At 41.3% G+C, this 20789-nt stretch overlaps 1 protein-coding gene across 5 annotated transcripts in view; it reads left to right on the top strand.

Annotated features, from left to right (window-relative positions):
- Positions 1-19708, top strand: part of TOX (thymocyte selection associated high mobility group box) — a 276879-nt gene extending 257171 nt beyond the window's left edge. For all 5 annotated transcript variants that reach the window (XM_048840750.2, XM_048840746.2, XM_048840747.2 and 2 more), the window contains 3 exons: positions 3163-3549; positions 16116-16267; positions 17780-19708. In XM_048840750.2, coding sequence (XP_048696707.1) covers positions 3163-3549; positions 16116-16267; positions 17780-17816 — 576 coding nt within the window. In that variant the 3' untranslated portion in view covers positions 17817-19708. The remainder of the gene's footprint in view (positions 1-3162; positions 3550-16115; positions 16268-17779) is intronic.
- Positions 19709-20789: the final 1081 nt, after the last annotated feature.

The following is a 20789-nucleotide window of genomic DNA, read 5'->3' on the forward strand; positions in this document are numbered from 1 at the left end:
GGGCTCGGAGCCAGGAGGTGAAGCTATTGGATTATGATCCAGTTAGCAGTGTGATGCCCCTTTGGGGGTTGGGATAGCAGAGGGGCAGGAAGGAGGCTCTGGGTAGTGGGGGGGAATCGAGGAGACTCCAGAGAGCAGCCCTGAGGAGGTGTGGGAAGGCTGGGATGCAGGTCCATTTTAGACTTTGTTATTGGAGGGGGCGATTCCCAGCCAGTGAGGGGAGGGGAGAAAGGAGCAAGTGATGTGGGACCAGGAGGAGGTCACTCCCGGACAACGGTGCAAAACTCCGGTGAGGCAGGTGTCCCCCACCGCCCTACCTAAATGGCATCTCTGCCAGGATGTGGCAGAAGCAGGCAACTGGAGGCAGACTGGGGAGGGAAAGAAGCCGGTTGGGTTGCGGGGAGGCCTGGAAAGGGCTCCGGGGACCAGCCCTGAAGGACGATGGGTGGCGAGGATATGAAGCCAGGGTGGGAGCTGTGGAGACCGCTTGGGAGGCTGTGGCGGGGGTGGGGGACCATGCCACACTCGGTGCTTCAGCACAAGCCAGTGCTGTGGAACCCAGTCAGGCATTTATCAGTCGGGTTGCCCGGTAGGACCTGGTTCCCGCGAGTTGCGGCTCCATGGCCTGGACAGAGAAGAGTTTGAATTAGGGCCTTGACTGCACTGCCCTCTAATTGGGTTGCAGAGTGAGCACATGTTACCCCATTGCTCCCTGATTGGAGGGACAGGCTCCTGTCTCCCTCCCCACAATGTTGCCACTCACATACCCCAACATTCTTCCGTACATACGCCCCACTTTGTTTTCAAAACTGGGCATTTGTCCTGTTTGCTCTTGCCAACTCATTTGGCAAAAGCAAACAGGATAAATGCCCAGTTTTGCCAAAAAAGTCAGGACATCAGGGACAGGGCTTAAAAAAGTCTGTCCCAGCCAAAATGGGACATATGGTCACCCTATCAAGGAAACATCCTGACAACACAGGGGGCTGGAAAATATGTAGCCTGAGAAGACCTTATTGTTTTTCCAAAAAAGACACAGCATTACTCCTTCTAGTATGTGAGGAACACAGTATATTCACCAGGAGGGCCCTGTCCAGGCCCTTCAGTCAGCAGAGCCTTTTGGATCTATGAGGCTTTGACAGGCCTGTTAGCCAGTCCTCACTACTTTTGCTATCCTGCCCTGCTGCTATGCATGTGCTGTTGGTAAAACTGGGAAGGATTTTGCATAAGCTATGAGGTATCATGTTGCATTTTGTATATGTGTGCATTTGTCTGTATCTTAATCTGTATATGTGGGTGTGTGTAGTGCATATTGTACATGGAGAGAGAGAGAGAGAGAGAGAGAGAGAGATTTGCATTTTTATTTCATTTTCCTTAGTTTACTGGAGAAAATAAGTTTTGCTGCCTCGGTACTGCAACTTGGCTTGGGAAAATGAAGTTATAATCTTTTTCATTGTATAGCATCACAGATAATGAACCAGTTTCTGTAATGTGCATATTAGTTGATTGTTGGTGATGGCACATACATCAGAAAGCATACAAATAGACTTTCACAGACTCAGCTGATGCTGAAGTAACATGAAACTTATTTTGACTTGTAAACTAAATAAACATGACATGGCATTGGTAGGATAATGGTATGTATGTGTCTTCCAGCCTGTGTTTTGACACAGTGACTTCTTTTTCCAGAGGAACATTTACCATTTTTTCCAGCATGTTTCACCTTTCACTCGTTATAAATACTGTACAACCTTTCCTTAACTGCTAAGTTATTATTCAGGTACCCACACATAAGCACTGGGTGGTTAATCTTTAACTCTTTTTGGCATTTACTTGAACACGTCTAGTTTACAACTCAATTGGAAGTTCTAAGAAACTGAGTGCATGGGGAACAGAACAAATTTAATAGAAATTCAGAGTAACAACTTATAAACATTGGAACTATTTATTATTGAAAATATTTAATAATAACTGCTTCAAGAAACCAAGACAAACTCCTCAATTATTTTGAAAAGGTCTATTTATTTTCTAAGTTAGTTTATTTTGGTGCTGTATTATTCAGGGCCAATTGAGATAATTTTCTTGTTTGCATGTTATCACACATAGGCCAAATAGTACTATCAGTTTTTAAGCAGAACTCCTTCATTGGATTCATTGAGGGGGTTCTGCTTAAAAATTAATTATTCAATATGCCTATAATATTTTCAAACTCAGAAACTACAAAACACAGTTGATGTGGACATGGATATAATCCTAACACAGAATATTTAAAAAATACACTGGAATTTTAGTTTGATTCAGTGACACAACCGTAGTGCCCAGTCCTGCCACCCTTCATGATAATACCTGCCTCTTATCTAGTGCTTTCATCAGTAGATATCAAAGCGCTTTACTAATGAGGTCAGTATCATTATCCCCATTTTACAGATGTGCAAATTGAGGCACTGAGCAGGGAAGTGCCTAAGGTCACCCAGCAGGTCACTAGCAGAGCCAGGAATGGAAACAGAACCCAGTCTCCTGAGTCCCAGTCCAGTGCTCTATTCACTTATTGCCTTATTACCTCTCACAAATAATCCTTCTTCACATGAGTGGTCCTATTGAATTTAAGGGGACTAATAACAGAAGTAATGACTGCTTATGTGAGTAAGGTTTGCAGATTTGGATCCATGTTTTCATTTGCTGAGTAGCTTACCATGTCAGTAACATCACTTCCAAGTTTTGCAATATCAAAGTGTCAAGTCAGGAAGCAGAGGGGCTGTATTTACAGGAGTGAAGAAAAATCTGTGTGGTGTGTAAGAGTTAACTTTATTTCTATTTATTTAAGAGTAATAACCAGTCTCCACTGTAAGGACATTTTAAGTAGCATCTCCATGGACATCTCCATGACTGATGTATGCTGCTGAAATGAGTGCTGTCATAAAGGAATTTTTCATATAACGAGCAGAGAACATGGGTATTTGTTATAGAACAAAATTCTCCAGTATTCTACGGGAAAGTTACTGCTGCACTGTGCTTCAGACTATTATTGCAGAACACTAAGGTATTTTGAAACATTTCAGGCCTGAAACGATGCGGAGGTTCGTTTGTGCAGTAAATAGATCTCAGAAAAACAGCTTTTATCTGTCTCTAAAGATTGTTTGTTTGTTTGTTTTGTTTTTTCAACAGAGCTACAGTGAACCTGTTGATGTTAAGGCGTCCCAACCGCCTCAGATGATTAATTCAAAACAGTCAGTGTTCCATGGGCCCACACAGGCTCATTCCGCACTGTACCTAAGCTCCCATTATCACCAACAACCTGGAATGAATCCACACATAACTGCCATGCATGCTAATATCCCCAGGAATATCGCACCCAAGCCCAACAACCAAATGCCAGTGACTGTTTCCATAGCAAACATGGCTGTGTCTCCACCTCCACCGCTTCAGATTAGCCCACCTCTCCACCAGCATCTCAACATACAGCAACACCAGCCAATCACAATGCAGCAATCCATTGGAAACCAACTCCCAATGCAGGTCCAGTCTGCTTTACATTCACCTACAATGCAGCAAGTAAGTTCTAAATCATGAGCTTTCAAGCTGTTTGGGGAACAGTTTCATTTGAATCCGTAAAACTGGTCTTCCAGTAGTGAATGTAGGTTTTTTTGATTCATGGTTTAGCTTTAATTTTGCAGCATTCCAGTACTGAAGTCCCAGCTCCCAGTCCTGCAGCTACTTGAGCACGTGAGCAACTTTATTCATATGGCTAGTTCCATGGGCTGCACCAGGACAACTCATGTGAGTAAAGTTAACCAAGTGCCCCTGAAGATTGGCTCCTGAACATTAAAATTCCATCTCTCCCATAGGAAAGGGAGTTTCTTTTACAAAAAATATTACCGTTACTCAGTGAAATCAGCCTGTGAGGTAGAAAATAACCTAATGAACAGATGAAATGTTAAGGTTCCAAAAATTTTGATTTAAAGACACAGTTTATAAAGTAAGATACTGGAAATAAGGGACCAGTTCCTGATGTTCATATTAAAGTTTTATTCATTTTTGTACTCAGTCCCTGCTCTAACAAATTCCCATTGAATTTCAGTGGGAGTCTGATTGATTATGGCCTCACTACATACTGGAAACCTCATGATATGGACTTTCAGGTCCCAATCCTCCAGTGATGTAAAGCAGTGTAACTTCACTGACGTTAAATAATTTACAGAGGATCTGGCTCTCAGTAAATAAAGTTTTATTTTCTAAAAAATAGCCCAGAATTGACAATTTTGGGTAGGGGAATAAGGGGGTGTGTATCTTGAGATCGCACGATTTAGATAAAAGTAAAGGAGGACTTGCGGCACCTTAGAGACTAGCAAATTTATTTGAGCATAAGCTTTTGTGAGCTACAGCTGTGAGCTGTAGCTCACGAAAGCTCATGCTCAAATAAATGTGTTTGTCTCTAAGGTGCCACAAGTCCTCCTGTTCTTTTTGCAAATACAGACTACCACGGCTGCTTCTCTGAGACCTGTCAAGATTTAGATGTAATTGAGCCTGATTTTCCATGGCACCTTTTATAATCATTTGCACCATTGTAAAGTGGGTGTAAAATCCTACCAAGTTTGAATGGTGTATTTTACACCCACTTGTTATAAATGGCTAGGCAAGGTGCGGGGCAATAGAAAATCAGGCCCATCATTGAGTTTCATGCTCAATGTTTTCTGTTCTTTTTTTATGCCCTTTCAGGTTTCTGAAATACCCAATTTGTTCATACAAATGCCTTGTGTGCACGAAGCTTGTGGGCACAATTTATGAATCCAGGTTTAAAAATCTGGCCGTGATTATTCAATGGATAATACAAGTATACTTAATAGAAGGTGCAATGCAGGAGTTGGATGGTTTTAAATAGCATATCTAGTTATTGGCACCATGCCATGATCGTCATCATCATCACATAAATCGAAACACTGTTCCATGGTGCATTATTCAAAAATTACATATAACAAAGTATATTAAATAAAATGTGACTTGAGTAGCTTCCATTACATCATGTTGAACATTACCCAGAAGGAAAGAAAAAAGTGGGACTACCACTTCTTGTAGCATGCTGTATGTATTTCAACAGTGTGAAAGAACTGCCACTTAAAACAAATGCTGCTCGCTACGACATATTACATATGTTGTGCAGTGCCATTTCTAGCCTGGTGCACAACATACACTGTAGAAAATAGGCATCCTGAAGTCCATAAGTAGATCTGTGTTATACTGTACCTTTCGCTTTCCTGACATAACATACAATATGATAAAAAATTATGTGACCCTTTTTGCCTACTCCCCACAAAATTAAAAAAGCAGTGTAAAATATGATATCCTGAAATAGGAATGGGAATCCTTTACCCATATTTCTCATTCAAGGAATCTGACTTTTCTATCAAAGATACCAAATGTGTTGTCAGGCACCTGGGACATGGGCAGTCTAACCTAGTGGTTGTAGTAGGCATTATTGAATTAGATATTATAGTTTTCCTCGGACCCAGCGAAATTCTAGAAAATTCTGAACAACATATTCTTCTTGGATGTGGATAGTTATAGGCGGGGGTGTAGGGAGTAGAATGAAATAGGAAGGGATTCTTGACCAAGGGTTTTTGAAGAAAGATGTGGTAGATGGGGTGAACTGGAGGGAATCTGGTAGCTGTATCCTAAATGTAGCAGGGTTAATCTGTTTAGTGATCTAGAAGGGTCCTAGTTACTGCTGGTCTAGCTTTGCAGAGGGGTGAATCGATCGCAGGTTCTGAGTGGACAACCAAACCTTATCCCCTACCAGCCAGGTGTTGGCTGGTGGGACCACTTCACATACCATTTGTAAGTTTTCTTGGAGACTTCTAACTACTTCTGGAGTTCTTAGTATACCTACTAGATGTGGGCAGTGAGTTCAATGACAATGGGCACAAACAATGTCAAGGGGATCTGTGGATGAATGCGAGGATGAAGACCATAATTAGCAAAGAAGGGTCTGCTTTGTGGAAGTGTTGGTGGCATTATTTTAGATAAACTCAGCATGAGGGATCAAAGAGAGCCAGTCATCTTGATGATAGTTTAAAAAGTAGCATAGGTTCTGTTCTAGGATCTAATTGTCTTCCTGAGCCTGACCATTGTTGCTTGCATGCTAGGCCATAGAGGTTAGGCCATGTTTATACTCAGGTGGCATGGGAATTCCCACCAGAAGCAGGAAATAAACTGTGTTCCCCAGAGAGATACCATACTAATAGGCAAGCCATGGAGATGAAAGATGTTGTTCACAAACAGGTGGGCTGTTTCCTGAGCAGAGGGAAGCGCCCGGTATTCAACAAAGTGTGCCATCTTGGTTAAGCGGTTGATCACCACTAGAATTGTGGTGTGGCCTTGGGAGGGTGGTAATTCCATGGAATGATAGCCCAAACCCGGGGCAGAGTGGGTAAGGTTTGGAGGAGACCCAGTGGTCTTGAACAGGTTGTCTTGGTCTGGGTGCAAAATATCACAGAAGACTACATAAGGAATAAGACACACACTGCTTATCACCAAAAGCTCCCAGACACTAGGTCTTACGTCTTGGAACAGCCAGAGCGGCCCTCCACGGGAGCATCATGGCAGAGTTGTAGGACTCAAAGCTGAGTAGACCCTTCAGGTACATATATGCATCCTTCATGATACCAGATCCTGTCCTGGAACATGAATGCGGCAGAAGTCTGGTACTGCTCTTGGTCTAAGGCTTGATGGATTTGGATGGCAACTATGAATGGAGAGAGGTTATCAGGTTGGAGGCTATGATGGAAGAAATGAAGTTTGAGGGCTCGAGGATTGTGGACCTAGTTTCTTTGCCAGGCTCAAAGTTCTCATCCTTCAACAACAATGCATCTGTCTTCCTGTTTGTCCCAGAATGGTAGGTGACCACAAACTTGAATTGTGTGAAGAAGAGGGACCAGCATGACTGCTGCTATTTTCAGGTGCCTGGCCATCTTAAGGTATTCCACGTTTTTATGATCTGTGAGAACTTGGACAAGGAATCTATCCTCCTCCAGAAGGTGGCTCCATTCTTCGAAGTCCATTTTGATGGCCAGCAGTTATTTGTCCAGGGTGTCATAATTCCCCTCAGCAGGAGTGAGTTTCTGTGAGTAAAATGTGCATGGGTGAAGCCACTCTTTGGGAGCATCAGATTGGGCTAGAACTGTCCCTAGCGCAATGTTTGAAGCATCTGCCTCCACCATAAACAGTGTGGCAGGATCTGGGTGGATGCAAATGGGAGCTGTTGATGAATCTCTGCTTCAGATTGTCAAAAGCAGCCTGAACTTCTGAGGATCATACAAATTGCATTCCCTTCCGCAGTAGGGCTGTGAACAGAGCAGCCAACATAGAGAATCTTGGGATAAATCGTCGGTAGAAATTAACGAAAGCCAAGAAGTATTGGATTCTGTGTGCATCCTTCAGAGACGCCCACTCCATGCTGACTGCCACTTTGTGGGATTCCATTGCCAGTCCGTTGGATGAGATAATATACCCGAGAAATTCAAGGATGTCCCAGTCAGATACATGTTTCTTCCACTTGATAAATAGATGATTCTGGCATAGTCTTTCAAGAACACCGCCCATGTCCTGAAGAACCTGGTCCTCAGAAGAAATGAGAGTTGTCAAGGAAACTAATGGCAGATTGGTCCGGTATATCCTAAAATATATTGTTCATAAAGTGTTGAAAAGTTGCTGGAGCATTGCATGAGCTGAACGGCATGACCAAATATTCATAGTGACCATATTGAGTGTGAAAGGCAGTCTTCCATTTGTCTCCCTTGCACACAAACACCAGGTTATAGGCCTGTTCAGGTCTAGCTTAATGAAAATGTGAGCTGCATGTAGTCAGTCTGAGTTTGCTTATGAGGGGGAGCCGTGAGCAGTTTCATATGGTCACTTTGTTGAGGCTCCATAATCGATATAAGGCCACAATCAGTCATCCATATTTCTTGGCAAAAAAGATTGGGGCACTTGCTAGAGATGTGGATGGATGGATGAAACCCTTCTGTAGGTTCTCCTGCAAATACATGGGGAAGGTCTGAAGTTCTGGTATGTATTTGACTTAATGGGATCTCGGCTCCAGGTTGGAGGTAATTGAGGGAGTCATAATTCTGATGCGGGGGCGGAATGTCTGCCTTTCCCTTGTGAAGAACATTAACGAAGTCACAGTATTCGTGTAGGATCTCTGCTGAGGCAGGACTGTGAGTGGCCCTTAGGGTCCTGGTGGCTTGCTCTCTGAGGTTTTCATTGTCACATGTACAGCGTACCAGTCCAGTTCTTGGACCCTGGGAGGCAGGACTGCCAGCAATATCAAGAACTAAAGAGTAGTGTCTCCTTCCATCAGCGAATCTGGAGGTATTGGATAGTAAGCCAGGGCAAACCTATGATGCTGGAGCATGGGGGGGCCCAGATTAGCCCAAATTCCTGATGACCCCAGAGAGTGACAACTATCACTGGCAGGTCTTGTCTCCCAAGGAGAGAAGGGACCAATCAGCAGTCTCAACCAGATCTGGAGAATTCTTGTGTATGGTGGGATTGCATAGACCTCAGCAAAGTTCAGGTCCATATAGCTACCCACGGCCCACAAGTAAACTAGAGCCTCTTGGTGAATCTTGGGGCTTGCTGGTAGCTGAATCAGTAGATGTATTTGGAGCAGATCAAAAACTGGCTTGATGGTCCTGCTCTGCCGACTGTGGCCCGTGGGTGCTGGGGACTACCAGGGGAGGGGAAGGCCAAACCAGCACAGATCAGCTCTTTGGGGCTGGGAGCCGAGTATTTTCCAGCCTCAGCACCGCCCAAGTCTGTGCCGGACACATCAAAACAAGATGGCTGGGATCCCCTCAATATAAGCATCGACCTAATATCCAACGCTGGTACTTCTGTGCGTTGGAGAAGTTTGTGCGAGTCTAGGGGACTTGCATGGATTCCAATGCCAGGTAAAACTGATATGGCTGGGGTGTTGTGCACAAGAATGCTGATGGTCTCCAGAGAATCAAGGCACACTCTCAGCCCACTCCTCACAGTGATGGGTGTGAGCATTGAGCAGCCAGTGATCTGCTACAGCTTGCTGACTTAAGAGTCAGTCTGCTGGTCCTTCCAGCCAATCTGGTGGTGTAACCAATCAGGCAACCCACGGCAGGCCAACTGCTGTTGTGGGTTGCCTAGAGACTAGCTCTTCTGCAGGCCTGATTCCTAACATGCATTTTCAGAGAGGTTTCTGAGTTTCATTTATGGTGACAGGTACTTATTACCTGTTGAAAGGCTGTGCTGCTGATCTTAGGAAAATGGCTACATTTCCCCTCTAAATATCATGAAGCACGGGTGGGGTTGAGTCCATACATCTTATGGTGCCATTTTGTATGTGAAGGCTACAAACTGCCTGAGACTCTGCAAAGTCTATACAGTGGACTTTATTTTGTAATGTTTGTTTAACATTCATTTATATGTTTAAGTACATTGTTAAGAACAGATAGACAACTTGTCGTACCAGAACGTTAAATATAGTTTAATTACATAATTAATTTACTATATTTACAAATTTTATTCTTTTAAAATAATTTTAAATTAATTTAAAAGAATACAATTGTTTAAAAATAAATGTATCATTAAGAATTGTTGATCTGTAGCTGTACTAGAAACATAAGGATTGCCATACCAGATCAGACCAGTGGTATCCAGTCCACTGTCTTGTCTCTGACAATAACTAGTAATAGATGCTTCCGAGGAATTTAAGAGTAACCTCACAGTGGAATATTGTGGAATTACCTGGCCATAAGGAAAATATTTTCCTAATGCCCTAGAATTAGTGGTTGGCTTTTTGACATGAAACACTGGAAGTTGATATGCTTAATGTTTTTATCTTACCTAATACAACTGTGCGTGCGCTCATTATCCATACAAAAATATCTGCTTTTTATTTATGTATTTATTTTAAACTCTTAGTTGCAACGATATCTTGTACAAAAGCATTCTATGGGTTTGTTTTGCACTATTGGAAAAACAAAATCCTTTATCAATTTTTAATTTGTTGTATTTGCATTTCATTGAAAGTTCTCTCATTCTAATATTATGAGTGAGTGAATAGCTCTGCCTGAGTTAACTCCTGTATAGCGTCCATTATTGTTCTACCTCCTCTTATTCATCTTCACTCTGAACTAAATAGTCCCAGTCTTTTCAGTTTCTCCTCATATAGAGCTGTTTTATTGCCCTGATTATTTTCATTGTGCTTCCCTAAAGCCATTCTATTTCTGCTATATCATAGTAGGGATGGGGTGACTAGAACTGAACACAGTAGTCCAGGTGAGACCATGCCATTGATGTAGGAATGACTATAATATTTTCAGTATTTTCTATCCCAGTCTTTATACATCCTAACATTTTTTATTTATTTTTTGCTTTTTTCACCACAACACTGCAGAGTGAACATGTGTTTACATTCAGCTGTCCATACGGATGGTCAGCTTTTTTTCCTGAGCAGTTCCAGTTAATTTAGAACCCATTAATATGTACAAGTAATTCAAATGATCCCTTCTAATGTCTTGTAACTTGCATAGGTCAAAGTGAATTTCATCTATTACCACATTGCCTGTACATCAAGCACTGATAGATCTCTTAGAAGTTCTTCACAGTCTTCTCTAGTCTTGACTAACCTAAATAATTGTTGTCATCTGCAAAGCAGACCACCTCATACTTCACTCCTTTTTTCCAGATTATTAATAAATATATTAAACAACACTAATCATAGTGCAGATCCTGGAGGTGCTCCTTTGGTAACCTTTTGCTGTTTGAAACTTGACCATTTATTCCTACTCTTAACTTTTGTTCTTTGACAGTGCTTTACTTCTCACCCCATGACTTGCCAGAGTTTCCTTATTCTTTCTGGTGAGGAACTTTGTCAAAGGTTTATTCAAAGTACAAATACATTATTTAACACATTCTCCTTTATCAGCTGTTGACATACTCAAAGAATTCTAGTAGATTAGAGAGGCATGATTTTCCTTTTACAGAAACACTGCTGGTTTTTCACTATCATACATGATTACAGAGGCACTGACTTGACCAGTTTCCGGCCCCCATTCCACCCCTGCCCCGCCTCTTCCTGTGCCCATCCTCCCGCCCCGCCTTTTCCCACTCCTGCCCCACCCTGTTCCCCCTCCCCCTGCCTCTTCCTGCCCCTGCTCCTCCCCCACCCCCCAACACCTCCTGCAAACTGCTGAACAGCTGATCGCAGTGAGTGGGAGGCACTTGGAGGGAGGGGGAGTCGCTGATCGGTGGGCCCACCAGTGGGCAGGAGAGGGGGAGGGGGAGGGGCTGATCCATGAGACTACTGAGACTGTCAGTTCTAAGAGTAAAATTTGGCCTGCTGGAGCAAATTCTGCAGTCGTTACAGAGAAAACTCCCAATGAAGCTCATAGGGTTTTTCACTTATTTAGGGAGGGCAACATTTGGCCCATAATCAGAAAAATTACTTGTGTCCCGTGGATCAGATATCAGCTTTAAGCCATTGGCTTCACTTGGGCATTGTGAAGAATTCTGGCTGAATCAACCAAAATTCCTCTGAGGTTCAGGGGAAACCCATGTTTAAGTAGGAGTCTGTTTGCTGTTTGAAAGGGTATTCACCCCCGCCCTCCCTCTGTACACATTGGTGCTCCCTCCCGTTAACTTCCCACTCCCAAGCTTGCTGAACTCTGTTGGCTTGTGCAGAGAAGGATGGGGACATGGTCTCGTTGTCTCCCAGCCACTCCTTGACCTCACTGGGAAGGCTAGCCTAGCATGGCTACTGGAATTAGTCCAGCATATCTAGCACGTGCTTTCCTCCTCCGCCTCCTGATGGTGACTGGTCCTGCAGCGGGGCACAAAGTGGAGGAAGGCTCTTTATTACCTCTGTCCCACCTTTGTACACTTGCAGGGGCAGCTAAAACAAGGCTTTTACTGTCTAATACCCATGGATGCAGGAATCCATATAGTATATATAGAAAAAAGGCAGAAGATTAATGTACACTGTGGGTTTTTCTTTCAATAACGGCTCATTTCCGTATACCTTTGGTGGTTGTTTTTTTAAAGAAAATAAATGTATACTGCAATGTGATTGCCTAGCCTGCCAGAAATAATAGTCTCATTTTTTCTACTACATATTTTATAAAATAAACTCATGGGCCTGCTGTATTTGTCCAGATTTCTTCCCCTTCTTGTTACACTATGTCTTCGAATGAGGTCAAGAGAAAAAAAAATCATTAATATCTGTCAGCTTCCTTTATAACCTTAAGGAAAAATCTTTGTATGATATCACACAGACAGATTTTCAATTTCCTTGTGTAATAAACAGATGCTTTAGGATTTGGATGTAATTTAAAGGTTTAAAAAAATCACATTGAGATTGATGAATAAATCAGTTGTGAAGACAAAAACATTGATGCCTGTTGAAAATGCCTCTCCAGACAGGCAGGAAATGAAATTAGTTCCCAGTAAAGTGTGGAGATGAGGATCACTGTTTAGTTCTGCTGCAGGCTTTTTAGGACTTGCTGTAGTGGTGCAACAAAACAGCTAAGGCTACAGAAATCTAATTAAAGAGCAAATGTCCCTTCTGACACCAAATTAATCTTTATCAAGTTCCCTATTTTTATTTCAGTCTGGCACAAGAAAATGAAATTTAAAATTCTAGGCATGTTGCAAAACAGTTGGTGATTTTCTCTTGAGCATTACAATGAAAAACATTCAGCATTGTTTAATTAGACCTCTGAGCACTCATTTTCTGAACACTTTTTATTTCATCATTGTGTGTTAAGGACTTCCATAAATAATGCACAAATATTTACTACAGGCCTAATATGAGGCTGTCTTCCTATATTATGCAGATATATATTTCTAGGGTTCTTACTTTACATGAAAAGGCTGAAATAATTATTGTTTACATTTTGGATATGATCATCATTTATTGGCCCTTCATTTTGAGTAGTTCTGGGATTCTTAAATTATCTTTTGCTTTGGTGTATATGTGCTCAACAATGTAAATTATCATTTGTATTATAATAACTCTACAAAGCCTTAGCCAAGATCAGTGCCCCATTTTGCCAGGTGCTGTACATACAGAGTAAGAGACAGTCCCTGCCCCCGAAGAGCTTACAATTTAAAGGCATGTCTTCACTGCAGTATTAGCGTGAGGTATAACTCAAGTGGGGCCCATAACCGAGCTCTTGTCCACACACAAAATTCTCTTGCTCCAGTTAAGTAGGCCTTTAAACTTGAGCTAGCTGACCCATCAGGGAATGTGGGTCAAAGCTCAAGGGCTGCTGATGCTGAGGGCAGAAATGCATTGGAGACTCTGTGCTGTAATCCAAACACTCTGTGCAGCTTGAGTGTTGTTTGAGCTTCTTTTGGAGTTGTTTGTTGTGAGCACGTTCACCTGAGGTAGGCTGACGCAAGAGGAGTTAATTTGAGGAGAGCAGATAACTTCAATGAAGCCCGGCATAGACATGACAAACAAAGGTTGCAGAAGAGGAAGAATTATTGCCCCTGTTTTACAGATGGGAGAACTGAGGCATAGCAGGATTAAGGCTCTGATCCAGCAAAGCACTTAAGCATAGGCTTACATTTCAGCACAAATAGTACCACCTGTGTCAGACTATTCATGTGCACAAACTTTGCTGGACTGGAGCCAAAGTGACTTGTCCAAGGTCACATAGGAACTCTGGGGCAGAGCCTGGAATTAGAGCCCAATCAGTACCAGGCCAGTGCCTTCGACACAGAACAGTCTCTGAAGATGTTTATTCGTCCTTAGTCTAGCCAAAGTGTTCACAGTGTTGTATTGCTGTTCTCTTCCTCTGACCTTGAGGAACCATCTGTCTTAGATAGAAAGTATATTTGACTCTCTATGCCTGTTCAGCTCCATGCTTCTCTAAAACACGTGGTTAGAGCTACCAACACTATTGGATGGTCCTGTGTATATGTTTGCTTCATAAAGACTGGAAATAGATCACTAAGGAGGATGTACCTTCAAGGTATAAAGGTAATTCTAAATGCCCGAGAATATGCTCTTTTATATAGTTTCCTCTTGCAACTGAATTAGATATGGCCCCAAGACTAGTGTTTTTTATACAAATTATGATAATAATATTACAAGACCCAATTCTATGGTCTTCAATCAAGCAAAACTCTGATCAAAGTCAATGAGAGTTTTGCTCAATTAAAGAGCACAGAATTGTTTGTTATTATGAAGCATTATTTGTGTTCCAGTAGTGCCTCCACTAGGTTAACACAATTCACATTCAGGAAGACAGCGTCCATACAACTGAAGAACTTTCAGCCTAGGACTCCACAATGGAATGAGGGTTGGCCCATACAGTTTGTCTTGCAGGATTAGGGCCTAAGAAGACAAGCAACTTACATAACGAGGGTGAGAGAGTAACAACAAAAAATGTGTATATCTTTTGTAAACAACCATATATATGTTACACATCAGCTATACCCCATTATCCCTCAACCTATCCACCATTAGTTGGCCAGTTTCTTGCAGGCATCCCTCACAGAAGAAGTGGGTCTTCTGGAAGGATCTGAAAGAGAAAAGGGTACTGACCTTATGAATCAATTCATGAAGGGCATACTATGCATAGGAGGCAGTGTGGAAGAAGGTCTGAAGAAGGTTGTAGGAGAAGTGGATAAGTTGGTGATCGAGGCTAGCATTTTCGATGGAGTGATGGGTGGACGTGATAAGACACAACAGCAGATACATGGGGGGGACAGAGCTCTGAAGGGCTTTGAAGGTAAGAATAAGAAACTTGAAAATAATGCAGTGAAAAATGGGGAGCCAGTGGAGTGAATAGAAGAGGGAGGTGACATTTTGTTTTTAAAGGAGGCTCATTCCTCGGGGCCTAACAGAAACTAAAAATACGTTTTCTTTCTTTCTTTCTTTCTTTCTTTCTTTCTTTCTTTTATGAAAAAGACAACATGGCTCAGTTATTAAACCAGAAACAGGAAATAAATCTCCCTAGCAGCCTCTCCTACTACAAAGTGTATATAAAGCAACCACATACAAACCACTTAAACTAACAAATAAAACTGAAAAGTCATGCATTTAGTCACAAGTATGCCATATATGAACTCTGGCCAGAAAGAGTGGATTTTCAAACTAAATATGTTAGACCAAGTTCAGCCTTTGCTTTAGCAGTGCACCTTCTATTGACTACAAAGGGAATTATACCTACTTGCTCCAGCACTGAGTTTGATCTCCATTTTTTTCCAGCAACCACTGATTGGTTTCTTACTGCATTCATATGTTCTAAACTATGAAGTACTTCTAACCTTATGGAAACATTCTTTATGTTTACTTAGGATAAACTTGGTATAGTAAATCAATACCTGGTGCCCTTGAAATTCTAACAACTCTGCTAGTTTTGAAAGACAGCATTTAAACATGCTACTATATTGAAAGAATATGCCAAAAACCTTTATCACTTCTGAATTACTATTTCATTTTTTTTAAAATATACATTTCTTTCCATCCTCTGTCGGTTTTCTCCTCTCCTTAGTTTCAAACAGCTTTCACTATGTTAGTCCCCCAACTGTTAAAAAGCTTTGGTTGAATTTTTGTTTAGTTGAGAAAGAAGTACAAATAAAAGAAGAAGCAGATGGTCCCTTTGTGACTGAACGAAGAAAAAGGGTTTAGAGAACAATATGTGAATAGGTGTAGTCTAATAAAACACTCAGCCACCTGCTGCCTGCATCCTTCAAAAAGATTCTGTTGCATATTCTGGGAATTAACTACTAGTGTATCCTTAGTTTAATCAAAATGCAAACTCTAAGAAGCAAACAGACTCCCCCTCCCCCCTAGTTGATTGAGTTGTCCTCTTAGCTTTAAATTGTTTCTGTTCCATGGCTCTTCATACCATATTATAACTGTGTGTTATCTAACAGTTTGATGTGTTTTGTTTTGTTTGTTTCCAAAATCAAGGAAAGGTTTTTAAAAAATAAAAACACCCACACATGTTCTCTGCCTGTTTCAAGTTTGCCAATTCTGCGTATAAATACAAGGAAAGGGACATGCTACTTTTAAAAGATTTTTGCACCTAAATTACTGCCTGGTTTATTGTACAGTGTACTTTTTCTTATAGGGATTTACTCTTCAGCCTGATTATCAGAATATCATCAACCCTACATCTACAGCTGCACAAGTTGTTACCCAAGCAATGGAGTATGTTCGTTCAGGGTGCAGAAATCCTCCAGCACAGACTGTGGACTGGAATAATGACTACTGCAGTAATGGGTAAGCAGACAATGAATGCCACCTGGTGTTGAGCAACCTTTATGACACAAATGTCTGGCAGGGGGTGGGAAATAGCTCTGTTGCCTGTTTCTCTACTGTTTTTTTTGTTTTTTTTTTGGAAGGGCATCTGTATTGCTGCTGTGTTTATTCAGTATTTGAATTACTATATGAAAGCAACACGTACAGTATTAAAGATTGCTTCAGATAAGTGCATTTTACTTCTGGGAAACTTTAATCTGGCAGAGAACTGCAATTTGATCATTAAAGGATAAGATTGGGAGGGCCAGACCACCCGTTCCTGCTTGACCAGGGCTGTGCTAAGAGGGCAATGTCAAAAGTCTCCCCTCATAGAATTTTCTTACAGATTCTTCCATCACTGGGTAGAATTTTTCCCCCATTGGAACAAGTGCCATGATGCTCAGATATTACAGTGATGGGCCTGGTATAAGAACAGAAAAGATTGAATCTCAGGGGATTCAACAGAGATACAGGGTGTGTCTACACAGCCACCCGACTCGGGCTCGCTGGGCTCGGTTTGCAGGGCTGTTTCATTGCTGTGTTGCCTTCTGGGCTTGGACTGGAGTCCAGGCTATAGGACCGTGAGGGGTGGGAGAGATCCAGAGCTCGGGCTCCAGCCCAAACCTGGAAGTCTACACAGCGATGAAACAGCCCCGCAGCCCCAGCCTGAGTCAGCTGGCTTGGGACAGATGCAGGTTTTTCTTTGCTGTGTAGACATACCCGCACTGTCATCCACACAGAAGTTCTAAACCTCTACCATGGTGCCCCTTCAGACCCTCTCCTCTAGATCCCATGCAGCACAATCCAATGGAGCCATGATGACAGACTCCTCAGGCTACTTCAGGAATCCCTGCTGTGGGGGGGGAGGGGTGGAAGGTGGCAATTCAAGGAGGAATATTGCTAATAGCTATCTTACCTTTTGTATGGATTCCCAATCAGTCTTCAGCAGGTAGTTACTGTGCCTAATATACTCAGACCCTAGCCTTCCCCTTCCCAGCCTCTGGCATGCCTCCCCACCACAGAGGCCGCTAACAGCCCCTCTTCACATCATACACACTGCTGTACAAGAAGGTGGAGATCTATGTACAGAGAAGACCTTGGGTGACGGCCCCCTTGGGAGCCAGGAAACAATAGTTCTGTGTTTGGGTCTAGCACAACCTTCCTGTGTTATCTTGAACAAGTCACTTCATCTTTCTGCACCTCAGTTTCCTTATCTGAAAAATGGGGATCATAACATTTCCCTGCCTCACTGGGTGTTGACAGGTTATTTCAGTCAGATAGGTAGTGCACTTGGAGATTCTCCAGTCGTGCTCTGGAGGTACAAACGATGGTTAGTATTTTTATTATTTTTATTAGAGCAGTGCAACCAGTACTTCAGTGGGAGGCTCGAACTCGCGACGCCCCAAATATGACAAGTTTCTTTCTTGTGAGATGGTAGGACTAATAAAAATTTGACAGGTTTAAAAAGTGTTTGCTCTATTTCTTTTTGAACAGGGGCATGCAGAGGGACAAAGCACTGTACCTTACCTGAAAATCTGGAAAACCTCTCCTTTCCGTTGAGGATTGCAGGGAAGTCTTTTCATCATGGATTGCTTTATGCAGTCAAGGCAGTTCTGCATTTTATTAGAAAATACAAGTTGCTAAGCACTTAGGACTATTTGAGCTTGTGGGTCACACACTCTGGAAAAAAATAGTCTTGCTTCTTTCTTTCTTTTTTATTTTATTTTATTTTTTTCCTCAGAGATCCTTTAACGGACATTGCTTTCCTTCTTTCCTGAAGGAAAATTGGACTACTCAGATTTTATGTTGGTTTTTGCTGTGAAGTGCTGCGCTAGTAACTGCCTTAGCAACTGTAGATAAAAGTCCTGGATTTTCCATTGGTTTTCATAATGGGTGTTTATATGAAACTACTAAAGACTTTTTAAATGGCTTGATGTAGCAGTCATAGCAAGTTTGTAAATAGCATCTATGTTACACTCTCCTAGAGTATAAAATGTGAATGTTTTTGTAGCTAATTGTAATTGAAACTGGCTCACAATAGGGGTTAAATTGGCAAACATTCATATTTTTACTTCATTTTTAAGCAACTGACTAATAGTTCTATATTTTCAAAGTATTTGGAAAAAATAGTATTCCCAAATGAGGTTAATTAAAAATATTGGATTTGTCTCATTAAATAGATAAAAGGGTGAAAAAACCTAGTCTTGGGAAAGAGCACAAACACATTTATTTTATACTGCCTAAAAATGCTTTTTTTAAAAAAAATCACTTTACGTGTCATGGTTAGTAAACATCATTTAAATCCTTTTATGTATAAAACTGCCAAATGCTTACCTGATATTTTATTAGATGCAGAAACAGATTGGAGACAGCTAAATTATAATCTTTACATATGGCTATGTATTATTGTTTCTTCATACTGTGTCTGTATTTAATCTTTTTTTTAATGGAAACTGTTGCGCCTATTTATGAAATAATAAATATAGGTGTTTGTAAGTAAACTTGTTAGCATTTTAAAGAGGTTTCTTTGTGTTAACTTTTGCTGGCAAAAAATTATTCACAACTGATGTGAATATTTTATTTAGTTTTTCAATTACATGAATCAAGGCAAACCTGCTTTTTCTGATAGTACCCAGCATTTATTTCTGCATTTCTTTGGCTGGTGGAAAATGGAAAAAAAAAAAGATATTTTAAGTACTTCCCTTTTTAATGCATTGTAACAGGGAGTTGCCCAAAGTGAACTCATAAGCCAACAAGGCTAAATAAACGGAAAAGCACCGTCTGTTAAATGCTGCCTCTTGGAGCTTAATCAGTTTTGGTTAATCAGTCAAATGAAATAAAAATAAATAAACTGGAAAAGTTAACAAACATGCTTCAGCTTCATTTTATCATGAATGCAATAAGTGTTGTAATAAGAGATGAATGACTTTGCTCTGAGCTTGAGGAGGGTATCACAAATACTTCCTAAAATGCCAGGTGAGTAACAAGGCAGTAGGATAAGGAGTAAGAAAGCCAAAATAGAACATTCTCAAGGTTTTAAATCAGGGATAGCTGGGGAAACCTGTTACTGGGGGATGTCAACTGGGATGCCTGTCCAACTGATGATGAATACCACTGATTTGTATTTCCTATGTGAAATAAAAATGACAGTTCTGATTCAATATATATTGTGTAATCCAGTCAACATTTTTAAAAAACAAAAGGTACAGTATGCTTGTTTTGGAATGATTTTAGGCAATGTACAACCTGAATCACTTGAGCATGTAATAACTAATAAATAATGCAGATCAGATGTGATTACTCAAATGACTGTAGCTGAGAGCTCTAATTTTCCTGTCTTGAAAACTGTATAAGAACTCGTGATTAAGTTCACAGTTTGTTTGTCTATTTAGTACTTTAGAAATATACCAGCACTGCTAATTACCCAATGTCTTCTATTTATTATATTATAATAAACTACATTTTCCACTCTCATCAGTTCTAAAATGAGAAGATAATTATTGGGACAGGAAAAGTCAGCTATAACTTTGACAGGCAGATTTTTTCTTGTATGAGAAAGATCTGTGTTACCTTAATCTTTTTAGAGCAGCTGTGCAGACAAGGTGTAAAAGCTGTTAATTACAATATCCAAGCAGAATTCAAAATACAAGCAAAAATTAATGTAAATAAAAATGCATCATGAATAAAATACTTATTCTGTATGAAATCACCGCTACTTGGTCTTAGTCTTTAAGAGCTTGAACCTATGACATGCTGAGCACTCTGGCCCCAATCCAGCAAAACAGTTAAGCCCATGTTTAACTTCAAGCACATTACTAGTTCACATTGACTTCAGTGGGAATTCTGTGCCTGAAACTGTGGTAGGGCCTGGCCTTCAGAAAGAGCAGCAGTGTTTAATCTTGTCTACATGGCATTCACCTGGAAATGCCTTGAGTCCACATGCAACCTGTTTTTAAACCAATTTATTTGGCCTCTTAGGTTGCAATAAGTAATCTTCCTAAGAACAGGAGTGAATCCGTTGTGTCATGAGTGTGTTCATTTTAAGGTTCATGTGGACACACTTCTAACTATTCTGCCTCTGACTCCCAACTACTCTCCCATGTTGCATCGCTTCACGTGCAGGTCAACCTGTCCTTGTGTGCCCTGCACTGCTCCAGGGTCATTTTGACCAGATGTCACTTTTCTGTTGAAATGCTGGCAGGCAGCCGAAAGTGCCTTTTTTCAGTACCAGGTAGTAGTGAGTTCACATACCTATTATAGCAACCATGCCGCACAAGCCTTCAAGTGGACATCTTTAGAAGTTCTGGCCTAGATTGCCCTCTTTGGAGAGCTACGTGTTCATCCCATCTGGAGAAGAACTGGGACTGAACTGGATGCCAGGAGAGGAATCATGGGAGTTTTAATATGAACTCTCAGAGCCAGAATTCTTTTAGTTTCTGATAGATGTCCATCCCACCATGCACCACAAGAAAAATCACAAATCATAGAGCTGAGTGGTAGAACA

Source organism: Caretta caretta, chromosome 2 (assembly GCF_965140235.1).
Source record: "Caretta caretta isolate rCarCar2 chromosome 2, rCarCar1.hap1, whole genome shotgun sequence".
Lineage (NCBI taxonomy): Eukaryota > Metazoa > Chordata > Testudines > Cheloniidae > Caretta > Caretta caretta.